Below are 20953 nucleotides of genomic sequence, written 5' to 3'. Positions count from 1 at the left end.
TGCTTTATTTGTCTCTTATTGTTCTTTATTCAACTTTCAAATTTTACAGGAGAGTGAACCTCATTTTTCACAATGGGGATGTGTAAAATGGGACTTGAGGTACTCAAATGCCTCAAGAATGCACCAAAAAACCCAAGCACCACATTCCCCTCATGACTGGGCTGGTGGTCCAGCAGCTCAAGTAGAAGAGTCCTCCAGGAGCTCAGGGGAGCAGCAGCCCTCGTGCTCCTCAGCCTGTGTAGAAAGGGGTCAGTGGCCCAAATGTGTGCTTTGGAAATCAGGGCTGGGTTCCTAAATCCCTTTGGGAGTCTCTGTAATAGACCTGTGGTGGCTGAGGGATGTACGTGGGAAGGGTTTGGCAGCCTTGAACTGGACTTGTTGATGCTCTGAGCTCTGTTGTGTGTGGGAGCCTGTTCCTTTCCCCTTGCCCAAGGGCAGAGTGTTGGTGAGGGCTGGAGTTGGAGGCTGTGTGTGCCCAGAGAGCCAGTACCGTGGGGCTGCAGGTGCTCCTGCCAGCGTGGGCTTGTCTGAGCGGGGCCTTGTGCCTCTTTCAGGTGTCCCTGCTGCAGTCACAGCTGGCCCAAGAGCGACAGCAGCGGCAGAACTACACTGAGAGCTGTGCAAGGACCAGGCAGGAGCTGTCAGACCTTCACCAGGAGCTGTGCTGCTCCTTTGCAGCTGTGCAAGGAGCCCAAAGCTGCTCTTGTGGAAGCAGAGACTTGAAGCTGCATCACTCTCTGAACCTTAACTTGGCACTGACATCCTTGGGCCGTGTGTCTCTGGAGAGACAGGCCTTACAGAAGGCAGGTGCAGCTCTTCTCTTCCGTGCAGGAGTTGTGCCTTGCTCAGAAGCCAATTTCTGTAAACAGGGGCACAAAATCCTCCCTAGGACACAGATAAACACTGTCAAAGATGAGGGCAAAAAATACCTGCCAAAGATTCTGCAAACAAACCCATTTGGTTCTTGAAGGTCTGTTTTAGTGAGGAATCTTTGATGGAAGCAGCAAGACTTTTCTTCTGCCTACAAGACCTAGTGATTTATTGCCAAACAGAGAGCAGAGAAAAAAATGCACTCGTGGCTGTCTCAGAATTCTTAATCTATTTTGTGAGCCTTAAACATTGCACCTCTTGGCTTTTCTCTGTAGAAGTTTGAAAAGCCCATGACGCACCATTTTTCCTCCTCATGTAGCTGTTCTAAAAGCAAATCTTTCCATGAATATTTGTAGGCACCAAGAATTTTTTAGGCTTTTCCATACATATGCCCTTTGTCAGGGTAGACAGAAGAATTCCTGTGACTCAGGAATGAAGCAGATCCTTAAAGAGCCTGCAGGTCTTGAGAATGCTGAGCCTTCAAACTGACTTCTGAGCCAGGTCCCTGCCCAGCTGCCCAGGAGGGCTCTGGGGACCCAAGGGAAGCAGGGACAGTGCCAGGACCAGCAGGGAGCTGGGATGGGGGGAGAGCCAGGCAGGGCCTCTCCAACAGCCCCTGGAATGCTGGGCTTTGGGCCCTGGCAGCCATCACAAAGGCCATGGAATGCTGGGGGTATGACCCTGGCAACTGTCACAAAGGCCATGGAATGCTGGGGGTTGGATCCTGGCAACAATCAACAGCTCCTGGCTATTGGGGTTTGTACCCTGGAGCTGTCAACAGCTCATGGACTTTGGGGCTTGGACCTTGCAAAGGCCAAGGGCACTTTGTGCTATTGACCCTGCAAAGGCCAAGAACCTTTGGATATTGGTGTTTACACCTTGCAAAGGCCAAGGGCCTTTGAATATTGGTGTTTACACCCTACAAAGGCCAAGCGCCTTTGGATATTGGTGTTCAGACCCTGCAAAGGCCAAGTGCCTTTGGTCACTGGGGTTTAGACCCTGCATAGACCAAGGGCCTTTTTTATCAGGATTTAGGCCCTGCATAGGCCAAGGGCCTTTGGATATCGGGGTTTAGACCCTGCATAGACCAAGGGTCTTTGATCACCGATATTTTCTCTATCTTTGTGCGAGGGGCAGATGGAGACCCGGAGGGTGAGTGACAAAGCCGCTGCTCTCCTTGTGCCAAGCCCAGCCGGGACCTGGCAGGGCCTGGGCTGCGCCTTGGGGAACAGTTCCCTTTGGGATTAGCAAGGGATTGACAGTTGGCTGTTGCAGAGCTGGCAGCAGCTGTGGTGCTTGCCCTGGGGACAGGCCTGGCAGGGAATGGGGGGCTCCTGGCTATCCCAGAGCACAGCCACATCTCCTCCACTGTCCTTGTCCCACTGGAGGCCATGGGCAAAAACAAGGGAGCAGCTTTTCATTGCCTTCCCCTCACCCAAATTACAGTGCAGCCTCAGTGCTTCCCAGAGTCAAAAATGAGTTTCTCCCTGACATCTCCAAAATGATCCCCAGTGGCTTAGAGAAGGTCACAAGGATGACAGGAAGATGCTGCAAGGGCTGGAGCACCTGTGCCAAGGGAAAAGGATGCAAGAGTTGGGGTTGTCCAGGCTGGAGAAGGTTTCAGGGTGACCTTAGAGTCCCTTCCAATGCATGAAAGGGCTGCAAGAGAGCTGGAGAGGGACTTAAGCCAGGGGCCTGCAGGGACAGGACAAAGCTTCCCACTGAGACATGGCAAGGATGGATGGGATATTGGGAGAGAATTCTGCCCTCTGAGGGTGCTGAGGCCCTGGCACAGCTTGCCCAGAGAAGCTGTGGCTGCCCCTGGATCCCTGGGGGTGTTCATGGCCAGGTTGGACTGGGCTCTGGGCAGTTCCCCTTCTGGTGTTCTTAGAAGTGATGAGACACCTTCCAGCTTGTTGGTTTGTGCTTCTGTCAAAGTCCTGGGCTGAAAATATTGCCAAGGAGGGGAGGAAGAGCTCAGCTGGAAGTGCTGTGCTCTGGGACAGGCTGGGAAGCGCTTAGAGGCGACTGCCTCAGGGGCAGCCAGGCAGTCTGAGTGTGCTCTTCCCTGTGCACTTGCAGGGAGCTCGAGGGCTTTCTCACCAGGGACGTTCCTCCAGAGCCCCAGAGGTGAGTAAACTGTGCTGAGCTGGCTGGCCTTTTGAAACTGGTTCTCCATGAATGGACAGTGGATCTTGTGGGATCGGAAGAGGCATCTCAGTGCTACTTTGGAACAGGAACACAATACCTGACTAACAGCTGGATGTGGGCTTTCAGGTGCTGGTAGACGACGGTGACAGCATGGCCAATTCCATCATCTGCACCAACAATCCTGGAAACATCCTCTCAACTTTGACATCCACTGATGAGCAGCATCCCTTTGAATTGGCTCGGGAAGCTACAGAGAATTGTGAGCGCATGTGGCAACAGTTTGATCAAGTAGAGGAGAGAACCCAGAGGATCAGAAGCCAATACCAGATCATAGACTCTCTGCTAGAAGAAATCAGAAGGTGAGCATTTCCTCCTCCTCCTCCTGCATCCAAGAGGCAATGTGCTTCCAGGTCTGGGAGGTCAGAGGTGTCCCGGGTGAAGAAATCACCTGCCCACCATCTGTGGGCCTCAGTGTGGCTCTCGAGCATTGGCCTGTCTGGGTTTTTCATGCTCTACTGTGACTCCCCAGGCTGTCTGGGAAATGCAGAGCCATGTTGGAATAGAAGACTCCTTCCTTTTGTCGTGCTGCTTCCCTGAATTCTGTTCTTTGTGTGCCCCTGCCCAGCCACTGCTTCTGGCTGAAGGAAGGCAAAATCCTGCCTTCCTTTCCCTTTGCCTCTGGAGGATTTCCTTGGGAGGGAAAGAGCAAGGTCTTCCTTAGCCCACTGCCCCCAGCTCCATCCTGGAGTGCTGAAAATGGCATTGCTGACTCTTCAGGCCTCTTGCTTCTTCTGACTGAGCCTTGTCTCTGCAGTGACTGTGCAAAGTTTGAGAAGTCCAAGGAAATGCTGCTGCAATGCACTGGAATCCCGGAGACAGGAGCCTTTTGTCTGCAGCAGAAGAACATCAATCAGTGGGAGGAAGCGTCAGTCCAGGCAGAAGAGGCAGAGCAGCAGGACAGGATGGAGGTTGGTTTTAGAAATGAGACTGGTTTTCCCTTGAAAAGTTGTCTTGCCCCTTCTTGTACAGTGAAGAACCTGGCTGCACTCAAAGAAGAGCCATCCTTGCAGAGGCAGCTGGAAGTCAAGAGGCAGACATTGGAGGAATTCCAGCTTGAGAGGGATGTACTGGAACAAGAGAGGGATGATGTTAGCAGGGCTCTGAACACCTTATTGCTAGGCAGCACCTGTGGGAGTGGGAGTTGTGGCAGCCAGATCAGCCCAGATGCTCTTTCTGGCACTAGAAGACAGGCACACTGCTGTGCACACCTGGCTCAAGATGGCACACGCATTTCTTAGCCAGGGATATGCATGTTCATCAGCAAAGTGTTGCATGCTTCTGCAAAATGTGTTGCTTTGGGCAGCCACAGAGCCTCTAAAAGAGGGAAGGGAGCTGGGGAAACTTTGAGGCCAGAGCACAGGTGCTCCTTGCCCTCTGGCTGCCTGTCAGGTGGCTCTGGCTGGCTCTGCACAGGGCTCCCCAGGAAGGGCTCCAGCTGTACCTTGTCCCACTTGCAGGTTTCCCAGGAGCAAGAGTCACTGAGCCGGTGTCTGGAGCAGCTGAGCCAGGAATCCTCTGGCCAAGGGCATGAAGTGGCCCAGGTGGGCAGAGACGAGGAGCTGCTGGCCCAGAAGGCTGACCTTGAGGGGCGACTGGCAGCCTGCGAGGGGCTGCGAGAAGACCTTGCCAGGCAGCTGGAAGAGACCAGGTAAAGGCAGGGAGCTGAGCCGTTTCAGATGTTTTTACATTGCATGGACAGAATACAGAAGAGTCTCAAAAACAAAACAAAACAAAACAAAACAAAACAAACAAACAAAAAACAAAACAACAAAAAAAACCCAAAAAAACCAAGATATGAAGGTTATTTTTCTGGCATGTAGCACCAGAAAAGCTTTCATGAGCCTTGGGCTCCTGTTTGTGCCACCGAGCACACTCCTGTGGGATGTCGAAAGCAATCAAGCAATCCAGCCAGCCCTGAACTGAGGAGTACTTCAACCATGCAGATGCTGACTGAAACCCCAAGTTTCTCTTGGGTTTGGTTCCTCGTTCTGGGCATTGAACATCCCTCGTTCCTTTCTGAGTAGCTTGCCATGATCCTGATCTTCAGACCAGGAAGCTTCATCTTCAGCATTCCAGGCTCTTACCTTGGCACGCTGGGAGTAGCACGCTGCCATTCAGGGTGAAGCCAGAGGCTCCTGCTGAAAATCTTGAGGCATTTCTGCTTCCAGGCACACTCTTGAGACGTGAGGGACAGGACCTAGAGCTGGTTAGAGAGCAGCAGGGAAAGCTCTTTGGAATTCTCAACAGCCTCTGGGCATTCTTGCTGATTGTTGATGGGCACCCAGCTGCCAAACCTGCCAAGGTCCCTTTGCATGGTCCCTCTCACTGTGTAAGGAAGGGCAAGTCCCTTGGGCTCCTGCCTGCTTGTTCAGCAACACTCAAATAAAGGCAGCAAGTCTACTGCTTGACCTTGCAGGGGTTGAAACTGGATTTTCTGCATTCAGGTAGTTGTAATTTGGACAAAAACTGTTCTGATTATTTACAAGTGCTGCCATGGCCATGAGATTTTACTGTATCTGCAAAGTAGTTCTGAAGCCTCATTAAATACCGAGTGTCTGGAACATGACATACCTTTCTGTCCATTACCAAGAGCATTAAAATGTCAGGAGTCAGCCAGGACAAGAGTCTGTTCTGTCCCCCTGCAGAGCAGCTTGGAAGTGCTGATGAGAGAAGGGCTGTGAGCAGGGGCTGGGCTTTTGCTTGTTGCTCCAGCCTGTTTGGGCACAGCTACCCAGAGTCACAGGTCAGGAACAGCAAGTGAAGGTTTGGCTGTTGTGGCCAAGTTGAGCTGGGCAGTCTGTGCTAGGCCAGGCCATAAGGAAGGCCTGGGCAGTCCCTCAGAGGCCCTGCTCTGCTCTGGAAATGGCCCAGATGTGCCTTCTCAGGACAAGTTTCCAGGTGACCCATTTTCCATCCTCAGGCGTGGGGATCTTGAGCCACGTCGTCCTGGAATAAGCGGCTGTGGGTGTCTGGAGCAAGCAACTCATGTCTGTCCATATTTGCAACTTGTAGGTCAGCAAAGGAGAGCCTGCAATCCAGGCTGTGTGCTGCTCAGCAGCAGATATCACAGCTGGAGATCACCAGGAACAATCTGGAAGCTCAAGTGCTCACAGTCACACAGGCCAAGGAGGTGATTGAAGGTGAGAACCTCGTGTGCTTTGTTTGTGGTGCTCCCCTGCCTAGAGAAGCTGAGCACCCTGCAAAGCTGTCTCTGTCCACGGAGCTTCTGAGGAGTGGTGGGGCTGGAGGCCCTGAAAGGTCCTGAGGTCAGTAAAGTCAGTAAAGAGCGTGACTCTTGCTGTTGGTCATGTTTGCAGGAGAAGTGAAGGGCCTGCAATGTGAGCTGGAAGCAGAGAGAGCTCTCAGGAGGCAGGAACAGGAAGACACAGCTCAACAGCTCCTGCAGGCAGAGCAGCAGCATCAGGAAAGCCTCAGGCTTCAGGGAACTGCTCAGCAACTGGAAATAAAGAAGCTCCTGCAAGACCTGGTAGGGGACAATATGCTTGTGAATTGTCCCAGCCAGCCCTGTGGGTTGGTGTAGCACAAGCAGAGGCTGAGGGTGTGAAAGGGCAGCAATTCTCTGCCAGAGGCCTCCCGCTGCTGGGCTGGGCAGCAGAGCCAGCAGCTGAGACTTGGAGGAGCATGAAGGCCCCCAGGGTGGTGCTGGGACAGTAAATGCAGCCATGGCTTCAGGGAGGGTGTAAGAGGAGATCCAGAGCAGGTTGGGCTGTGCCCACCCAAAGCGTGGCAGCCCAGGGCAGGATCATCCCCGAGTCCCACCTGCCACAGAGCACATGCCAACGTGGAGCAGATGCCAACGTGGAGCAGATGCCAACGTGGAGCAGATGCTAACGTGGAGCAGATGCCAACGTGGAGCAGATGCCAACAGTGCTGGTGGCTGCAGGCTTGGGAACTCGTTTCCTTTCTTGCTGTGCTCCCATGGTGGACAGAGGGATTAGCTTTGGGCTGGAAGCAAATGGAACAGGCCCCTTGTCCCTGGTCCTTCAGTCCTTGTGACTGGGGCAGCAGAGAGGGGAAGGTGACACCTCCTCTTCTGAGTGCTTGGACTCGGTGCTTGGGAAGGTCTTTGCCAGCAGAAGAGATTCCACAAGTCTGTGAATCCTGCACCTGCTGAGCCTCCTTTTGAATTCCCTGACAGGACACAGTTTCTGGTGTGCAGAAAGCCAGTGCTGTTGTCTTTTCCAGTTGGGGGTTCTGGAAGGGATGGAGCTTCACATCTTTCAGCCACGAGCTTGCCTGAGACTTCATCTTGTAAATTTTTCCTCCCCTCCTCAGGCAAGTGAGTGTGAAAGGCAACGTGCAGAGATGCAGAAGACGCTGGAGCAATGGGAAAAAGAGAAGGCAGAGAGAGAGCAGGAGCACAAGAAGGAGCTGTCTGAGATGAGGCAGAAAGTTGCCACCCTGCTGGCGCAACAAGAAGAGGAACGAACTAGATTGGAAAATGCCAAGCAAGAGGTAATGATTGTGAGAGGAGAACAGGTGTGATTTTTTGCAAGGCTGGAGCTGTGGGAGATGGCAGGATATGGGGCTGTGTGGAGCATGCCCTCCGTGTCTTCTGCACAAAATTAGGGGAGGTGAAAGCTGAACGGGGCTGTCTTTGGCACCAGGAATGAGCCCTCTCATAGGAAGCCAGGCAGAAACATCAGCTGTCAGCTGACAGTTTTGTGCTGCTCTTGTGCTCTGTTGTTCCAAGATGTACCTCAGGGTATCTTCACTGTTCTCCTTCTGCTGCCCTTTTGGTGTGTACTGGTAGATGTTCATGGCCAAGGTGAGTTTGTAGGACTTTTCTTTTGTGGGCATGCAGAGGGTGCAGCAAGAATGCTGACAAGAGAACAATCTCTTTAAAGGCTTGCCTGGAGTATTTCTGAACAGCAATGCAGAGATGTCTTCTGGGCTGTGTTTTAAGTCACTTCCTGGGAAGCTGTGTCTCCCCCAGGGCAGGCAGTGGCCCAGGGCAGCAGCAGCCAAGTGCTCTGAGAGCACGTGAGCCCATCAGTCTTTGCCCCTTGCCACGGGGATGTTGCAGGAGGAGTGTGAAGCCCTCTGCTCTTTCCTCCTGTGCAGGTCCTGCTGGAAGAGCAGAAGGAGAAGAGTGCTTTATCAGAGGCACTGCTGCAAACTCGGGAAGAGCTCAGCCGAGCCCGCCAGCAGGTCCAGCAGCTCAGGCAGGAGGTGACAGAGCAGCAAGAGAAGGGGCAGGTAAGTGTGAGTAGGCAGGCAACAGAGGGCAGGGCAGTGACAAGGGCACAAAAGGCAGCTCCTGGGACTGAGGAAGCAAGGGCTGCTTCAGGCCCTGGGAGCACAGAGCCTGGTAAGCTCCAGAGCTCAGCCCCAGGAAGGAAGGCTTGCACTGGAAGCGGAGCTGGGTAGAGAAGCCAAAAGAAGCAGCCGAGGGAATGGGATTTTGAGGCAGCAAGTGGAAAAAGCTGAGCCTGAGGGCAGGTCCCAGGAAGTTGCTCTGCATTTTGTTGCCAGACCATGAAGGCAAATCTGCAAGCTGAGCTGGAGGAAGCTCACAGTGAAGCCCAGGCAGCGCAGAGGAGGCACGAGGAAGAGCTGCAAGGCCTCAAAGAGGAAATGAATCTCCTCCTTGAGCAGAGGGAGGCTCTACAAAAGCAGGTGAGTGTTGTATTGCACTTCATAATCTGTGTCAGAAATAGGCTGATGCTTTTCCTTTAATTTTAACAGAAAAAGGGGGAGGTGTTGTATTGCACTAAATAGTTCATTTAGTTGCTGTTTTTGCACTGGGGGATTAGAGTATTTGCACTGAGTGGTTGTCATATTGCACTGAATAGTTGATGTTATATCACATGTTTGTTCTTCCCCCCATCACATGGTCTCTCCTTCAACCGCCCCAGTACCCCCCCGGTGGTCTCTTCTTGGGTTACCCTTCCCCACTCCTCACTGGTATCCCATGGGCTGTGGACCTCTTCCTCTGCCCCCATTCAGTACCCCGGGCATAAAAGTCCCCTGTCACCAGGGAACGCCCTCTTCTGCCATCTGTCCATCTGAAGTGTCCCTTGGAATAAAGAGAGAATGTTACCACGTGCAGAAGAACGCTTCTCAATCTTTTGCTTTTGTCTATGTAAGACTGTGTGGGCTGGGGTCAATAGTTAGCCAGAGTGGACCCCAAAGAGCCCGTCCGAGACACAGTCTAACAGGTGAGTGAGAGAGCAGTGGCACTGCAGTCATGCTGGGAGGGGTCTGTGGCCTTCTTGCTTTTCCATGGCAGAGCAGCAGCTGCTGGGCTGAGCCTTGGGGCTGTCTCGTGCTCTGGGGGCTCCATATCAGCTGCTCTGAAGGACACTCAGTGCTCTGCTGAATGTCAGCTGCTGCTCTGGACAGCTGGGCTAGTCCTCTGTGCTGTTGGCCAGCAAGCAGCAGCATGGATTCCTGCTGGCCTCTCCTTGCTAGCCTTGCTTTGGCAGGTGTTTTCTCAGGTGCACTGCTTGGTGGTGGGCCACTTAGAGTCTGATACAAGTTGTCCATATCCTTTGTGAATCTGGTGCTCTCAGGACAGGGAGGAGAGGAAAGTTGTCCTTTACCTTTGCTCACAGCCTGTGCCGTGGCTGACTGTGACTGTAGCTGTGGCTGTAGCCTCTGACTGCCTTGTTCTGTTTGATTGGAGGTGGCAGAGTTGACATCTCAGCTGGCAGCCTCCCGAGAGTGCCAGGAAAGGACTGTGCAGAGAGCCCAGCAAGATGTGAGGGAGGCCCAGGAAGAGTCCAGGCAGAAGTTGCTGGAGGTTGAGCAGATGCAGAACATGCTGGAGGAGGCAAAACATCAGAACAAGGAGCTGCAAGTGCATCTGGAGAACTTGGAGAAGGAATGGAGTCAATGGGAAGAAGTGGCTCAGCAAAATTCAGAATTGCAGGCTTCTGTCAATGCCCTAGAGAGGGAAAAAAACAGGTAAATGAAAGCCTGTGGCACTCTGCATTGTGCTGAAAGGATTCCCTCTTTGCCATCTTTGCACCTGCCAGGGCCTCTGGTAGCATTTCCTAAGTGGCGGATTCTGAAATCTCCAGGTAGACACATCTAATTGTCTGGATGTTGAGTTTCATTTTCTTTACTTTTAAGCCTTCAGATAGAGTTTTTCTGAATAAAAAGGCTTTGGGGTAGCCCTTTCCCTCTAGGGGATATTGTGTTGTTAGGCTGGTGTGTTGACACTGCCCAAGCTGCACTGTAAGGAGCTGGATCCATCCATCAGCTCCACCTTGGGGCCTGTAACTTGAAGCCTTTGGGGTCTGGATCAGCCTGGCATCTGATGCTTTTTCTGGGCAGAACCATCTTAAGGCCCTGATTGCTGCTCTAGGCCAGATTGGCCTCGGAGGCAGCCCAGAAACAAGAATGTCTCTGTTGCATCGTTCCTCATCAAATGTCCCCCGGTGCCTGCAGGGGGTCAAGCAGGGTCCCTGCCACCCTGCACAGTCACAGGCATTTCTGACTGTGCAAAGAATGCAAGAAACAGGACCAAGGTATGGGGGGCTCCTGCAGCCAATCAAGTCCTGCCAGGCTTCAGTGCCACAGGATTCTTCCTCCAAGAAGGAGACAAAGGAAAGGCAGGGCACTCCTGCTTGCCTGGAGCCTTCTGCATCTTCCATGAGGTTGTGCTCCAAGCCTCGGTTGCCACTTTGGCCTTTGTTTCTCCAGCTGAAAGTAGGATGGGTGCTGGTAAATGTTAGGGAACTTGCCAGAGATGCCCTGGCTCTAGGGTGCTGCTCTTCCTAACTGGATGTGTAAGATGGGAGAAAGAAATGTCTCTTCCATGCTGACCAAACCTCCCTGCTTTGGAGCCTGGTTAGTCAGAAGGAAATTGTTCCTCTCCCCTAATGTCTTCATTGCAAGACTTTGTTAGGTTTGCATTCACATTCCCATCTCAAAAAGAAGGTAGGGCATGGAGGCAGGAACTCACTGTTCCTTCAGGGACAAAAGCAGAGCAGGCACATTCTGGGCTGGGACTGCAGGGGGAACAAAGAGCCAAGTTGTTGAGACAAACCTCATCAGGCAGAGCAGTTTCCCCCTGAGGTGGTGCAAGTCCTAAGAGTTGCTAAAATGTGATATCATTTACTAATGAGTCACTTGCTTCCCTTCCAGGCTGATTCTGTCTCTTGAAGAAAAGAATGTGTGCCTTAGGACACTGGAAGAACAGAACCTGACACTGAAAAATCAGGTGTCTCAGTGTCAATCTGCCCTTCAGGAGACAGAACTGCTCTATTCTGAGCATAGAAGAGAACTGCTGGGGCTCAACACACAGGTAAGCTGTGCAGTGGCATCCTCTTCTCCAGGGACACACAACAGCACCTTTGCCTTGGAGGCCCCAACCTCTTTCCCCTCCCAGCAGCATCCACAGCTGCCGTGTTCTGCCCAGGGCTGCTGCTGCACTCTGAGCCTGAGGCTGGATCTGGTGTCAGCTGCAGAAGTTTTCCCCCATCCTCTCCCAGGTCCCAGCAGGAAATGTGGGAGGAGAAGCAGCAGCAGACTCTTCTGGAGCTTCTTTGTCCCTCTGTTAGCCGTGTTGTCCCATACAGAGTTGGTGCCTGTGCCAGGCTCTGAGCAATGTGGGGATACAGAGGTGGCTGTGGCAGGCTGGGCAGGGCACTTCCAGCACAGCCAGTTCAGCCGCTGTTCAGAGCTGCAGCCCCATTGCCTCCCTTTCCCTGTTTTCTCTCCATTTGTCTCCATTGCAATCCTTGCCTCTGTGCCTTCTGGTTTTGGCTTGAAGTCATTTCTCCTTTATTGCTCTCCCTGTGGCCCACTCTGTGGCCTCATGAGCAGCCGTGTCCCTGAGGCCCTGTGCATCCATTTTCCAGGCCTGGGCCCTGCTGGAGGCAGTGAAGGAGAAGGGAGCTTGCCTTGAACCTCGACAGAAGCAGCTGGAAACTGATGTGTCTGAGCTCTGCATGAGGCTCCAGAGCTCTGACCAAAGAGCACAGGCCATTGTCACACAATGTAACGCCTTGGAGCTAGAGCTGAGGAAAAGACAGGCTCAGAGAGACAATCTCAGGGCTCGCAATAGGGAGCTGCTGAAACAGCTGGAGCAAAGTGAGCAAGGTACAGCTTCTCCTCTACCATCCACTGCCCCATGCTATCTCTCATCAGCGGAGATCTCACTGATGCCTCGCAGACGAAAAGTGCCCAGAGATGGCTGAGGAGAAAAACAGCCAGCAGGAGATTACTCCATCCAAGTGCCAGTGAAAGCATTCTCCTGAGAAACATGCTGTGGCTGGCACTGCCATCTGGTTGTGCTAGGGCTGATCCCGTACACAGCTGGTGCCTCTCAGTTGCCGTGTCTGTGCTAAGGAGCTGTAGCTGGATGCCTCAGCTCCATTCCCCCTAACTCCAGGCCCTGCCAGAGTCTCCAGGCTCTTGGCCTCCCTGGAGCAGGGCTGCACAGGCATCCCCTCTCCTTTGTCTCTCTTGAATTGCTCACTCTGCACAAGGCCAAGAGCAAACACAGGTTCCTGTTCCTCTGAAACTTGTCCCTTTCATTCCTGCCTTTTTCTGTGCCGGGAAGTTTCCTTCATTTCTGTCAGCTTTGGAGCCTTTGTGGGCTTAGAGCCTGGCAAACACAGGCAGGTAGAGAAGGCAGTGCTGTTGAATCTGCAGGATGCACATCAGTTTAACTCGACTTTTCTTTTCCCCTCCTCCTTCCCCTTCCCTCCTGCAGCAATACTGAAGGCAGAACACCAGAAAATCTCTCTAGAAAGCACCCAGAAGAAAGACATCATTGCCCTGAAGGAAGAGGATGTGACTCATGGTCACTCTCTGCAGAGGAAATTGGAAAAGCTGGAGAAGAAAAGGAAAGATGTGCTGGTGAGATTGGCAGATGCCACAAAGAACCATTTCCTAGCTATGTTTGGACCTTGTGTTCATAGTTCTAAAGAGCACCTTTTCTCAGTTTAACTTTTATAATTGCATTCTTCTGAATAAGGAGGAGAAGATGTTGTAGTCATGGCAAAGCCAGTTAATGCTGAGGCTGCTGATTTTCCTCCATGCTGGGCTTCTGTGCCCTAGGACCTTTAGTTCTCAATGTCCTCACTGTCCCTATTGACATTGCATGGTTTGGGGAATTCCTGGTGGCCAATCCCATGTTCAGATTTCTAAATATCTGGATCTGGAAGGAGGGGGGAAGAGTCCCAAGTTTGCTGTTAATAGAAAGGTGTTTGGCCTTGGCCATCGGAGAGCAGCCAGTGGGGAGAGAGGAGAGGAAAGAGGCAAGTGCTGATCCCCAGCAGGACGTGTGCCTGCAAGGGGAGAACTCGTCCTGAGTGGCAGCAGAGAATGACAGACTGATGTGGCCATTGCTGCTGCCAGAGAGGGCAGTGGGGCTCTGGGGGATGGAGCCATGGAAACTCTACACAGGAGAGGTGGGAAACCACTGCTGTCAGCCCAAGGGCAGGGAATGAAAGGCTGGGGCTGTTTGCTCTTCCCTTCCTCCCTGATGGAGAGCACATCCTCGTGGCACTGCCTGAATCCTGCTTAGCGTGCACTTGCAATCCTGGCTGCAGTTCTGGCAGCTCCTGCCCAAAGGAGCACTGGAGTGGAGCTGCAGGAGGCCAGGGAAGGGCAGAAGGGAAGCTGGGACGGGCTGAGTGAGCTGGGAAAGATGCAGCATCAAGGGGGGCCCAGCAAAGCTCTGCAGCATCCCGAGGGGCAGAGAGAGAGGGGCAGCCTGTGCCTGCCCCTGCAGCAGGAGTCCAGATCTGGTATGAAAAGCAAAGGGAGAGAGGGAATGAGTGACCCTTTTTCTCCCTGTTTTGGCAGCATGAACGGGAATTGTACCAGCAGCAGATGAGAGATCTGGAAAAGAAGAATGAAATGCATGCTCCTGAGATGAGAAATCATAAGAGAAATACTCAAGAATTGGAGATGGAGAGGGAAGAACAGCAGGAAGATTTGGAGCATGGTGCTGCTGCTTTGAAGAAATTGAGGGACAAAACTCAAGTACTGAGTGCTGCACTGAACAAGTGTGAACTTGCCAAAGGGGCTCTGAAGAAAGACTTAGACATCCTGAAGGGAAAGACTTCTATCCAGGCAGGCACTGGCATTGACCTTCAGTCCACTCCAGTGTCCCTGACTTATTCCAGAGATGTTTCCCATGAAGAGGTGGGTCTCTATCCCTGTCAGTCCAGGCCTGCTTGGGTAAAGCAGCCTGGGCTTCAGCAGGCAGCCTTGTCTGTGTGCCTGGCTCCAGCCAGAGGCCATTGACTGCCAGATTGTTTCCTGGCACACCCAGAATGACCGATCCAGCTCTCAAGCTTGATGTTCAAACCAGCTCCAGGCCAAAAGCTGGGCATGGGGAGCTGCTTCTCCTGTGCCTGTAAAAGGGGAAACATGGGGGTCTGGAATTGGTGTATGAAGGAATGGAGCAGGTGAGCAGAATGATGGACTTAAGCCAGCTGAGTTTTGGATCAATGGCTGAAAATGTTCAGCACTGCTGGTGCTTAGAGTAAATTGTATTGGCAGATGTGGAAGATGCAGAGGTTTGGGGTGACAACACAGAGTTTGGAGTAGGGATGTTTGTTGGGAAGGAGCTGTCTGGTCCCAGGCAAGGCAGCAGGGCCTGACACAGCACTTCCAAGGAAACAGCGCCAGAGGCTTTGGGCAGGCCAGGCTATCAGAGCTGCATGGGGCAGGTGCTGTGAAACTTTGAGGCCAGAGCACAGGTGCTCCTTGCCCTCTGGCTGCCTGTCAGGTGGCTCTGGCTGGCTCTGCACAGGGCTCCCCAGGAAGGGCTCCAGCTGTACCTTGTCCCACTTGCAGGTTTCCCAGGAGCAAGAGTCACCGAGCCGGTGTCTGGAGCAGCTGAGCCAGGAATCCTCTGGCCAAGGGCATGAAGTGGCCCAGGTGGGGCGAGAGGAGGAGCTGCTGGCCCAGAAGGCTGACCTTGAGGGGCGACTGGCAGCCTGCGAGGGGCTGCGAGAAGACCTTGCCAGGCAGCTGGAAGAGACCAGGTAAAGGCAGGGAGCTGAGCCGTTTCAGATGTTTTTACATTGCATGGACAGAATATGGAAGAGTCTCAAAAAAAAAAATTAGGCCACAATGTGAAGGTTATTTTTCTGGCATGTAAAGCCTGCAAAGCTCTCGTGAGCCTTGGGCTCCTGTTTGTGCCACCGAGCACACTCCTGTGGGATGTCAAACGCAATCCAGCCAGCCCTGAACTGAGGAGTACTTCAACCATGCAGATGCTGACTGAAACCTCAAGTTTCTCTTGGGTTTGGTTCCTCGTTCTGGGCATTGAACATCCCTCGTTCCTTTCTGAGTAGCTTGCCATGATCCTGATCTTCAGACCAGGAAGCTTCATCTTCAGCATTCCAGGCTCTTACCTTGGCACGCTGGGAGTAGCACGCTGCCATTCAGGGTGAAGCCAGAGGCTCCTGCTGAAAATCTTGAGGCATTTCTGCTTCCAGGCACACTCTTGAGACGTGAGGGACAGGACCTAGAGCTGGTTAGAGAGCAGCAGGGAAAGCTCTTTGGAATTCTCAACAGCCTCTGGGCATTCTTGCTGATTGTTGATGGGCACCCAGCTGCCAAACCTGCCAAGGTCCCTTTGCATGGTCCCTCTCACTGTGTAAGGAAGGACAAGTCCCTTGGGCTCCTGCCTGCTTGTTCAGCAACACTCAAATAAAGGCAGCAAGTCTACTGCTTGACCTTGCAAGAGTTGAAACTGCAGTCTCTGCATTCAGGTAGTTGTAATTTGGACAAAAAACTGTTCTGGTTATTTACAAGTGCTGCCATGGCCATGAGATTTTACTGGATCTGCAAAGTAGTTCTGAAGCCTCGTTAAATATAGGATGTCTGGAAGATGATGTACCTTTCTGTCCATTACCAAGAGCATTAAAATGTCAGGAGTCAGCCAGGACAAGAGTCTGTTCTGTCCCCCTGCAGAGCAGCTTGGAAGTGCTGATGAGAGAAGGGCTGTGAGCAGGGGCTGGGCTTTTGCTTGTTGCTCCAGCCTGTTTGGGCACAGCTACCCAGAGTCACAGGTCAGGAACAGCAAGTGAAGGTTTGGCTGTTGTGGCCAAGTTGGGCTGGGCAGTCTGTGCTAGGCCAGGCCATAAGGAAGGCCTGGGCAGTCCCTCAGAGGCCCTGCTCTGCTCTGGAAATGGCCCAGATGTGCCTTCTCAGGACAAGTTTCCAGGTGACCCATTTTCCATCCTCAGGCGTGGGGATCTTGAGCCACGTCGTCCTGGAATAAGCGGCTGTGGGTGTCTGGAGCAAGCAACTCATGTCTGTCCATATTTGCAACTTGTAGGTCAGCAAAGGAGAGCCTGCAATCCAGGCTGTGTGCTGCTCAGCAGCAGATATCACAGCTGGAGATCACCAGGAACAATCTGGAAGCTCAAGTGCTCACAGTCACACAGGCCAAGGAGGTGATTGAAGGTGAGAACCTCGTGTGCTTTGTTTGTGGTGCTCCCCTGCCTAGAGAAGCTGAGCACCCTGCAAAGCTGTCTCTGTCCACGGAGCTTCTGAGGAGTGGTGGGGCTGGAGGCCCTGAAAGGTCCTGAGGTCAGTAAAGTCAGTAAAGAACGTGACTCTTGCTGTTGGTCATGTTTGCAGGAGAAGTGAAGAGCCTGCAATGTGAGCTGGAAGCAGAGAGAGCTCTCAGGAGGCAGGAACAGGAAGACACAGCTCAACAGCTCCTGCAGGCAGAGCAGCAGCATCAGGAAAGCCTCAGGCTTCAGGGAACTGCTCAGCAACTGGAAATAAAGAAGCTCCTGCAAGACCTGGTAGGGGACAATATGCTTGTGAATTGTCCCAGCCAGCCCTGTGGGTTGGTGTAGCACAAGCAGAGGCTGAGGGTGTGAAAGGGCAGCAATTCTCTGCCAGAGGCCTCCCGCTGCTGGGCTGGGCAGCAGAGCCAGCAGCTGAGACTTGGAGGAGCATGAAGGCCCCCAGGGTGGTGCTGGGACAGTAAATGCAGCCATGGCTTCAGGGAGGGTGTAAGAGGAGATCCAGAGCAGGTTGGGCTGTGCCCACCCAAAGCGTGGCAGCCCAGGGCAGGATCATCCCCGAGTCCCACCTGCCACAGAGCACATGCCAACATGGAGCAGATGCCAACGTGGAGCAGATGCTAACGTGGAGTAGATGCCAATGTGGAGCAGATGCCAACAGTGCTGGTGGCTGCAGGCTTGGGAACTCGTTTCCTTTCTTGCTGTGCTCCCATGGTGGACAGAGGGATTAGCTTTGGGCTGGAAGCAAATGGAACAGGCCCCTTGTCCCTGGTCCTTCAGTCCTTGTGACTGGGGCAGCAGAGAGGGGAAGGTGACACCTCCTCTTCTGAGTGCTTGGACTCGGTGCTTGGGAAGGTCTTTGCCAGCAGAAGAGATTCCACAAGTCTGTGAATCCTGCACCTGCTGAGCCTCCTTTTGAATTCCCTGACAGGACACAGTTTCTGGTGTGCAGAAAGCCAGTGCTGTTGTCTTTTCCAGTTGGGGGTTGTGGGAGGGATGGAGCTTCACATCTTTCAGCCATGAGCTTGCCTGGGACTTCATCTTGTAAATTTTTCCTCCCCTCCTCAGGCAAGTGAGCGTGAAAGGCACCGTGCAGAGATGCAGGAGACGCTGGAGCAATGGGAAAAAGAGAAGGCAGAGAGAGAGCAGGAGCACAAGAAGGAGCTGTCTGAGATGAGGCAGAAAGTTGCCACCCTGCTGGTGCAACAAGAACAAATAAGGAGATTTGAAAATGCCAAGCAAGAGGTAATGATTGTGAAAGGAGAGAGAACTGGTGTGATTTTTTGCAAGGCTGGAGCTGTGGGAGATGGCAGGATATGGGGCTGTGTGGAGCATGCCCTCCGTGTCTTCTGCACTGAATTAGGGGAGGTGAAAGCTGAACGGGGCTGTCTTTGGCACCAGGAATGAGCCCTCTCATAGGAAGCCAGGCAGAAACATCAGCTGTCAGCTGACAGTTTTGTGCTGCTCTTGTGCTCTGTTGTTCCAAGATGTACCTCAGGGTATCTTCACTGTTCTCCTTCTGCTGCCCTTTTGGTGTGTACTGGTAGATGTTCATGGCCAAGGTGAGTTTGTAGGACTTTTCTTTTGTGGGCTTGCAGAGGGTGCAGCAAGAATGCTGACAAGAGAACAATCTCTTTAAAGGCTTGCCTGGAGTATTTCTGAACAGCAATGCAGAGATGTCTTCTGGGCTGTGTTTTAAGTCACTTCCTGGGAAGCTGTGTCTCCTCCAGGGCAGGCAGTGGCCCAGGGCAGCAGCAGCCAAGTGCTCTGAGAGCACGTGAGCCCATCAGTCTTTGCCCCTTGCCACGGGGATGTTGCAGGAGGAGTGTGAAGCCCTCTGCTCTTTCCTCCTGTGCAGGTCCTGCTGGAAGAGCAGAAGGAGAAGAGTGCTTTATCAGAGGCACTGCTCCAAACTCAGGGAGAGCTCAGCCGAGCCCGCCAGCAGGTCCAGCAGCTCAGGCAGGAGGTGACAGAGCAGCAAGAGAAGGGGCAGGTAAGTGTGAGTAGGCAGGCAACAGAGGGCAGGGCAGTGACAAGGGCACAAAAGGCAGCTCCTGGGACTGAGGAAGCAAGGGCTGCTTCAGGCCCTGGGAGCACAGAGCCTGGTAAGCTCCAGAGCTCAGCCCCAGGAAGGAAGGCTTGCACTGGAAGCAGAGCTGGGTAGAGAAGCCAAAAGAAGCAGCCGAGGGAATGGGATTTTGAGGCAGCAAGTGGAAAAAGCTGAGCCTGAGGGCAGGTCCCAGGAAGTTGCTCTGCATTTTGTTGCCAGACCATGAAGGCAAATCTGCAAGCTGAGCTGGAGGAAGCTCACAGTGAAGTCCAGGCAGCGCAGAGGAGGCACGAGGAAGAGCTACAAGGCCTCAAAGAGGAAATGAATCTCCTCCTTGAGCAGAGAGAGGCTCTACAAAAGCAGGTGAGTGAAAGAGCAGTGGCACTGCAGTCATGCTGGGAGGGGTCTGTGGCCTTCTTGCTTTTCCATGGCAGAGCAGCAGCTGCTGGGCTGAGCCTTGGGGCTGTCTCGTGCTCTGGGGGCTCCATGGCAGCTGCTCTGAAGGACACTCAGTGCTCTGCTGAATGTCAGCTGCTGCTCTGGACAGCTGGGCTAGTCCTCTGTGCTGTTGGCCAGCAAGCAGCAGCATGGATTCCTGCTGGCCTCTCCTTGCTAGCCTTGCTTTGGCAGGTGTTTTCTCAGGTGCACTGCTTGGTGGTGGGCCACTTAGAGACTGAAACAAGTTGTCCATATCCTTTGTGAATCTGGTGCTCTCAGGACAGGGAGGAGAGGAAAGTTGTCCTTTACCTTTGCTCACAGCCTGTGCTGTGGCTGACTGTGACTGTAGCTGTGGCTGTAGCCTCTGACTGCCTTGTTCTGTTTGACTGGAGGTGGCAGAGTTGACATCTCAGCTGGCAGCCTCCCGAGAGTGCCAGGAAAGGACTGTGCAGAGAGCCCAGCAAGATGTGAGGGAGGCCCAGGAAGAGTCCAGGCAGAAGTTGCTGGAGGTTGAGCAGATGCAGAAGATGCTGGAGGAGGCAAATCATCAGAACAAGGAGCTGCAAGAGCATCTGCAGAACTTGGAGAAGGAATGGAGTCAATGGGAAGAAGTGGCTCAGCAAAATTCAGAATTACAGGCTTCTTTCGATGCCCTAGAGAGGGAAAAAAACAGGTAAATGAAAGCCTGTGGCACTCTGCATTGTGCTGAATGGATTCCCTCTTTGCCATCTTTGCACCTGCCAGGGCCTCTGGTAGCATTTCCTAAGTGGCGGATTCTGAAATCTCCAGGTAGACACATCTAATTGTCTGGATGTTGAGTTTCATTTTCTTTACTTTTAAGCCTTCAGATAGAGTTTTTCTGAAGAAAAAGGCTTTGTGGTAGCCCTTTCCCTCTAGGGGATATTGTGTTGTTAGGTGGGTGGGTTGACACTGCCCCAGCTGCACTGTAAAGAGCTGGATCCATCCATCAGCTCCACCTTGGGGCCTGTAACTTGAAGCCTTTGGGGTCTGGATCAGCCTGGCATCTGATGCTTTTTCTGGGCAGAACCATCTTAAGGCCCTGATTGCTGCTCTAGGCCAGATTGGCCTCGGAGGCAGCCCAGAAACAAGAATGTCTCTGTTGCATCGTTCCTCATCAAATGTCCCCCGGTGCCTGCAGGGGGTCAAGCAGGGTCCCTGCCACCCTGCACAGTCACAGGCATTTCTGACTGTGCAAAGAATGCAAGAAACAGGACCAAGGTATGGGGGGCGTGTGCAGCCAATCAAGTCCTGCCAGGCTTCAGTGCCACAGGATTCTTCCTCCAAGAAGGAGACAAAGGAAAGGCAGGGCACTCCTGCTTGCCTGGAGCCTTCTGCATCTTCCATGAGGTTGTGCTCCAAGCCTCGGTTGCCACTTTGGCCTTTGTTTCTCCAGCTGAAAGCAGGATGGGTGCTGGTAAATGTTAGGGAACTTGCCAGAGATGCCCTGGCTCTAGGGTGCTGCTCTTCCTAACTGGATGTGTAAGATGGGGGAAGGAAATGTCTCTTCCATGCTGACCAAACCTCCCTGCTTTGGAGCCTGGTTAGAGAGAAGGAAATTGTTCCTCTCCCCTAATGTCTTCATTGCAAGACATTGTTAGGTTTGTATTCACATTCCCATCTCAAAAAGAAGGTAGGGCATGGAGGCAGGAACTCGTTGTTCTTTCAGGGACAAAAGCAGAGCAGGCACATTCTGGGCTGAGACTGCAGGGGGAACAAAGAGCCAAGTTGTTGAGACAAACCTCATCAGGCAGAGCAGTATTTCCCTGAGGTGTGGTGCAAGTCCTAAGAGTTGCTAAAATGTGATATAATTTAGTAATGAGTCACTTGCTTCGCTTCCAGGCTGATTCTGTCTCTGGAGAACAAGAATGTGTGCCTTAGGACACTGGAA

The 20953-nt window shown here is 52.9% G+C and overlaps 1 protein-coding gene across 1 annotated transcript in view; it reads left to right on the top strand.

Moving 5' to 3' along the window:
• Positions 1-10657, top strand: part of LOC128936176 (centrosome-associated protein CEP250-like) — a 45739-nt gene extending 35082 nt beyond the window's left edge. Inside the window, exons 17-27 of the mRNA XM_054274926.1 lie at positions 2953-3000; positions 3148-3380; positions 3836-3989; positions 4539-4729; positions 6094-6221; positions 6399-6568; positions 7378-7557; positions 7856-7870; positions 8167-8301; positions 8578-8721; positions 9731-10657. Coding sequence (XP_054130901.1) covers positions 2953-3000; positions 3148-3380; positions 3836-3989; positions 4539-4729; positions 6094-6221; positions 6399-6568; positions 7378-7557; positions 7856-7870; positions 8167-8301; positions 8578-8721; positions 9731-10015 — 1683 coding nt within the window. The 3' untranslated portion in view covers positions 10016-10657. The remainder of the gene's footprint in view (positions 1-2952; positions 3001-3147; positions 3381-3835; positions 3990-4538; positions 4730-6093; positions 6222-6398; positions 6569-7377; positions 7558-7855; positions 7871-8166; positions 8302-8577; positions 8722-9730) is intronic.
• The last annotated feature ends 10296 nt before the right edge of the window (positions 10658-20953 follow it).

The sequence above is a fragment of the Melozone crissalis genome, unplaced genomic scaffold, assembly GCF_028551555.1.
Source record: "Melozone crissalis strain CALT ecotype California unplaced genomic scaffold, PUWL_Pcris_2 ptg000017l_1, whole genome shotgun sequence".
In the NCBI taxonomy this organism is placed as follows: Eukaryota; Metazoa; Chordata; class Aves; order Passeriformes; family Passerellidae; genus Melozone; species Melozone crissalis.
This window is presented reverse-complemented; position numbering and strand designations above follow the sequence as displayed.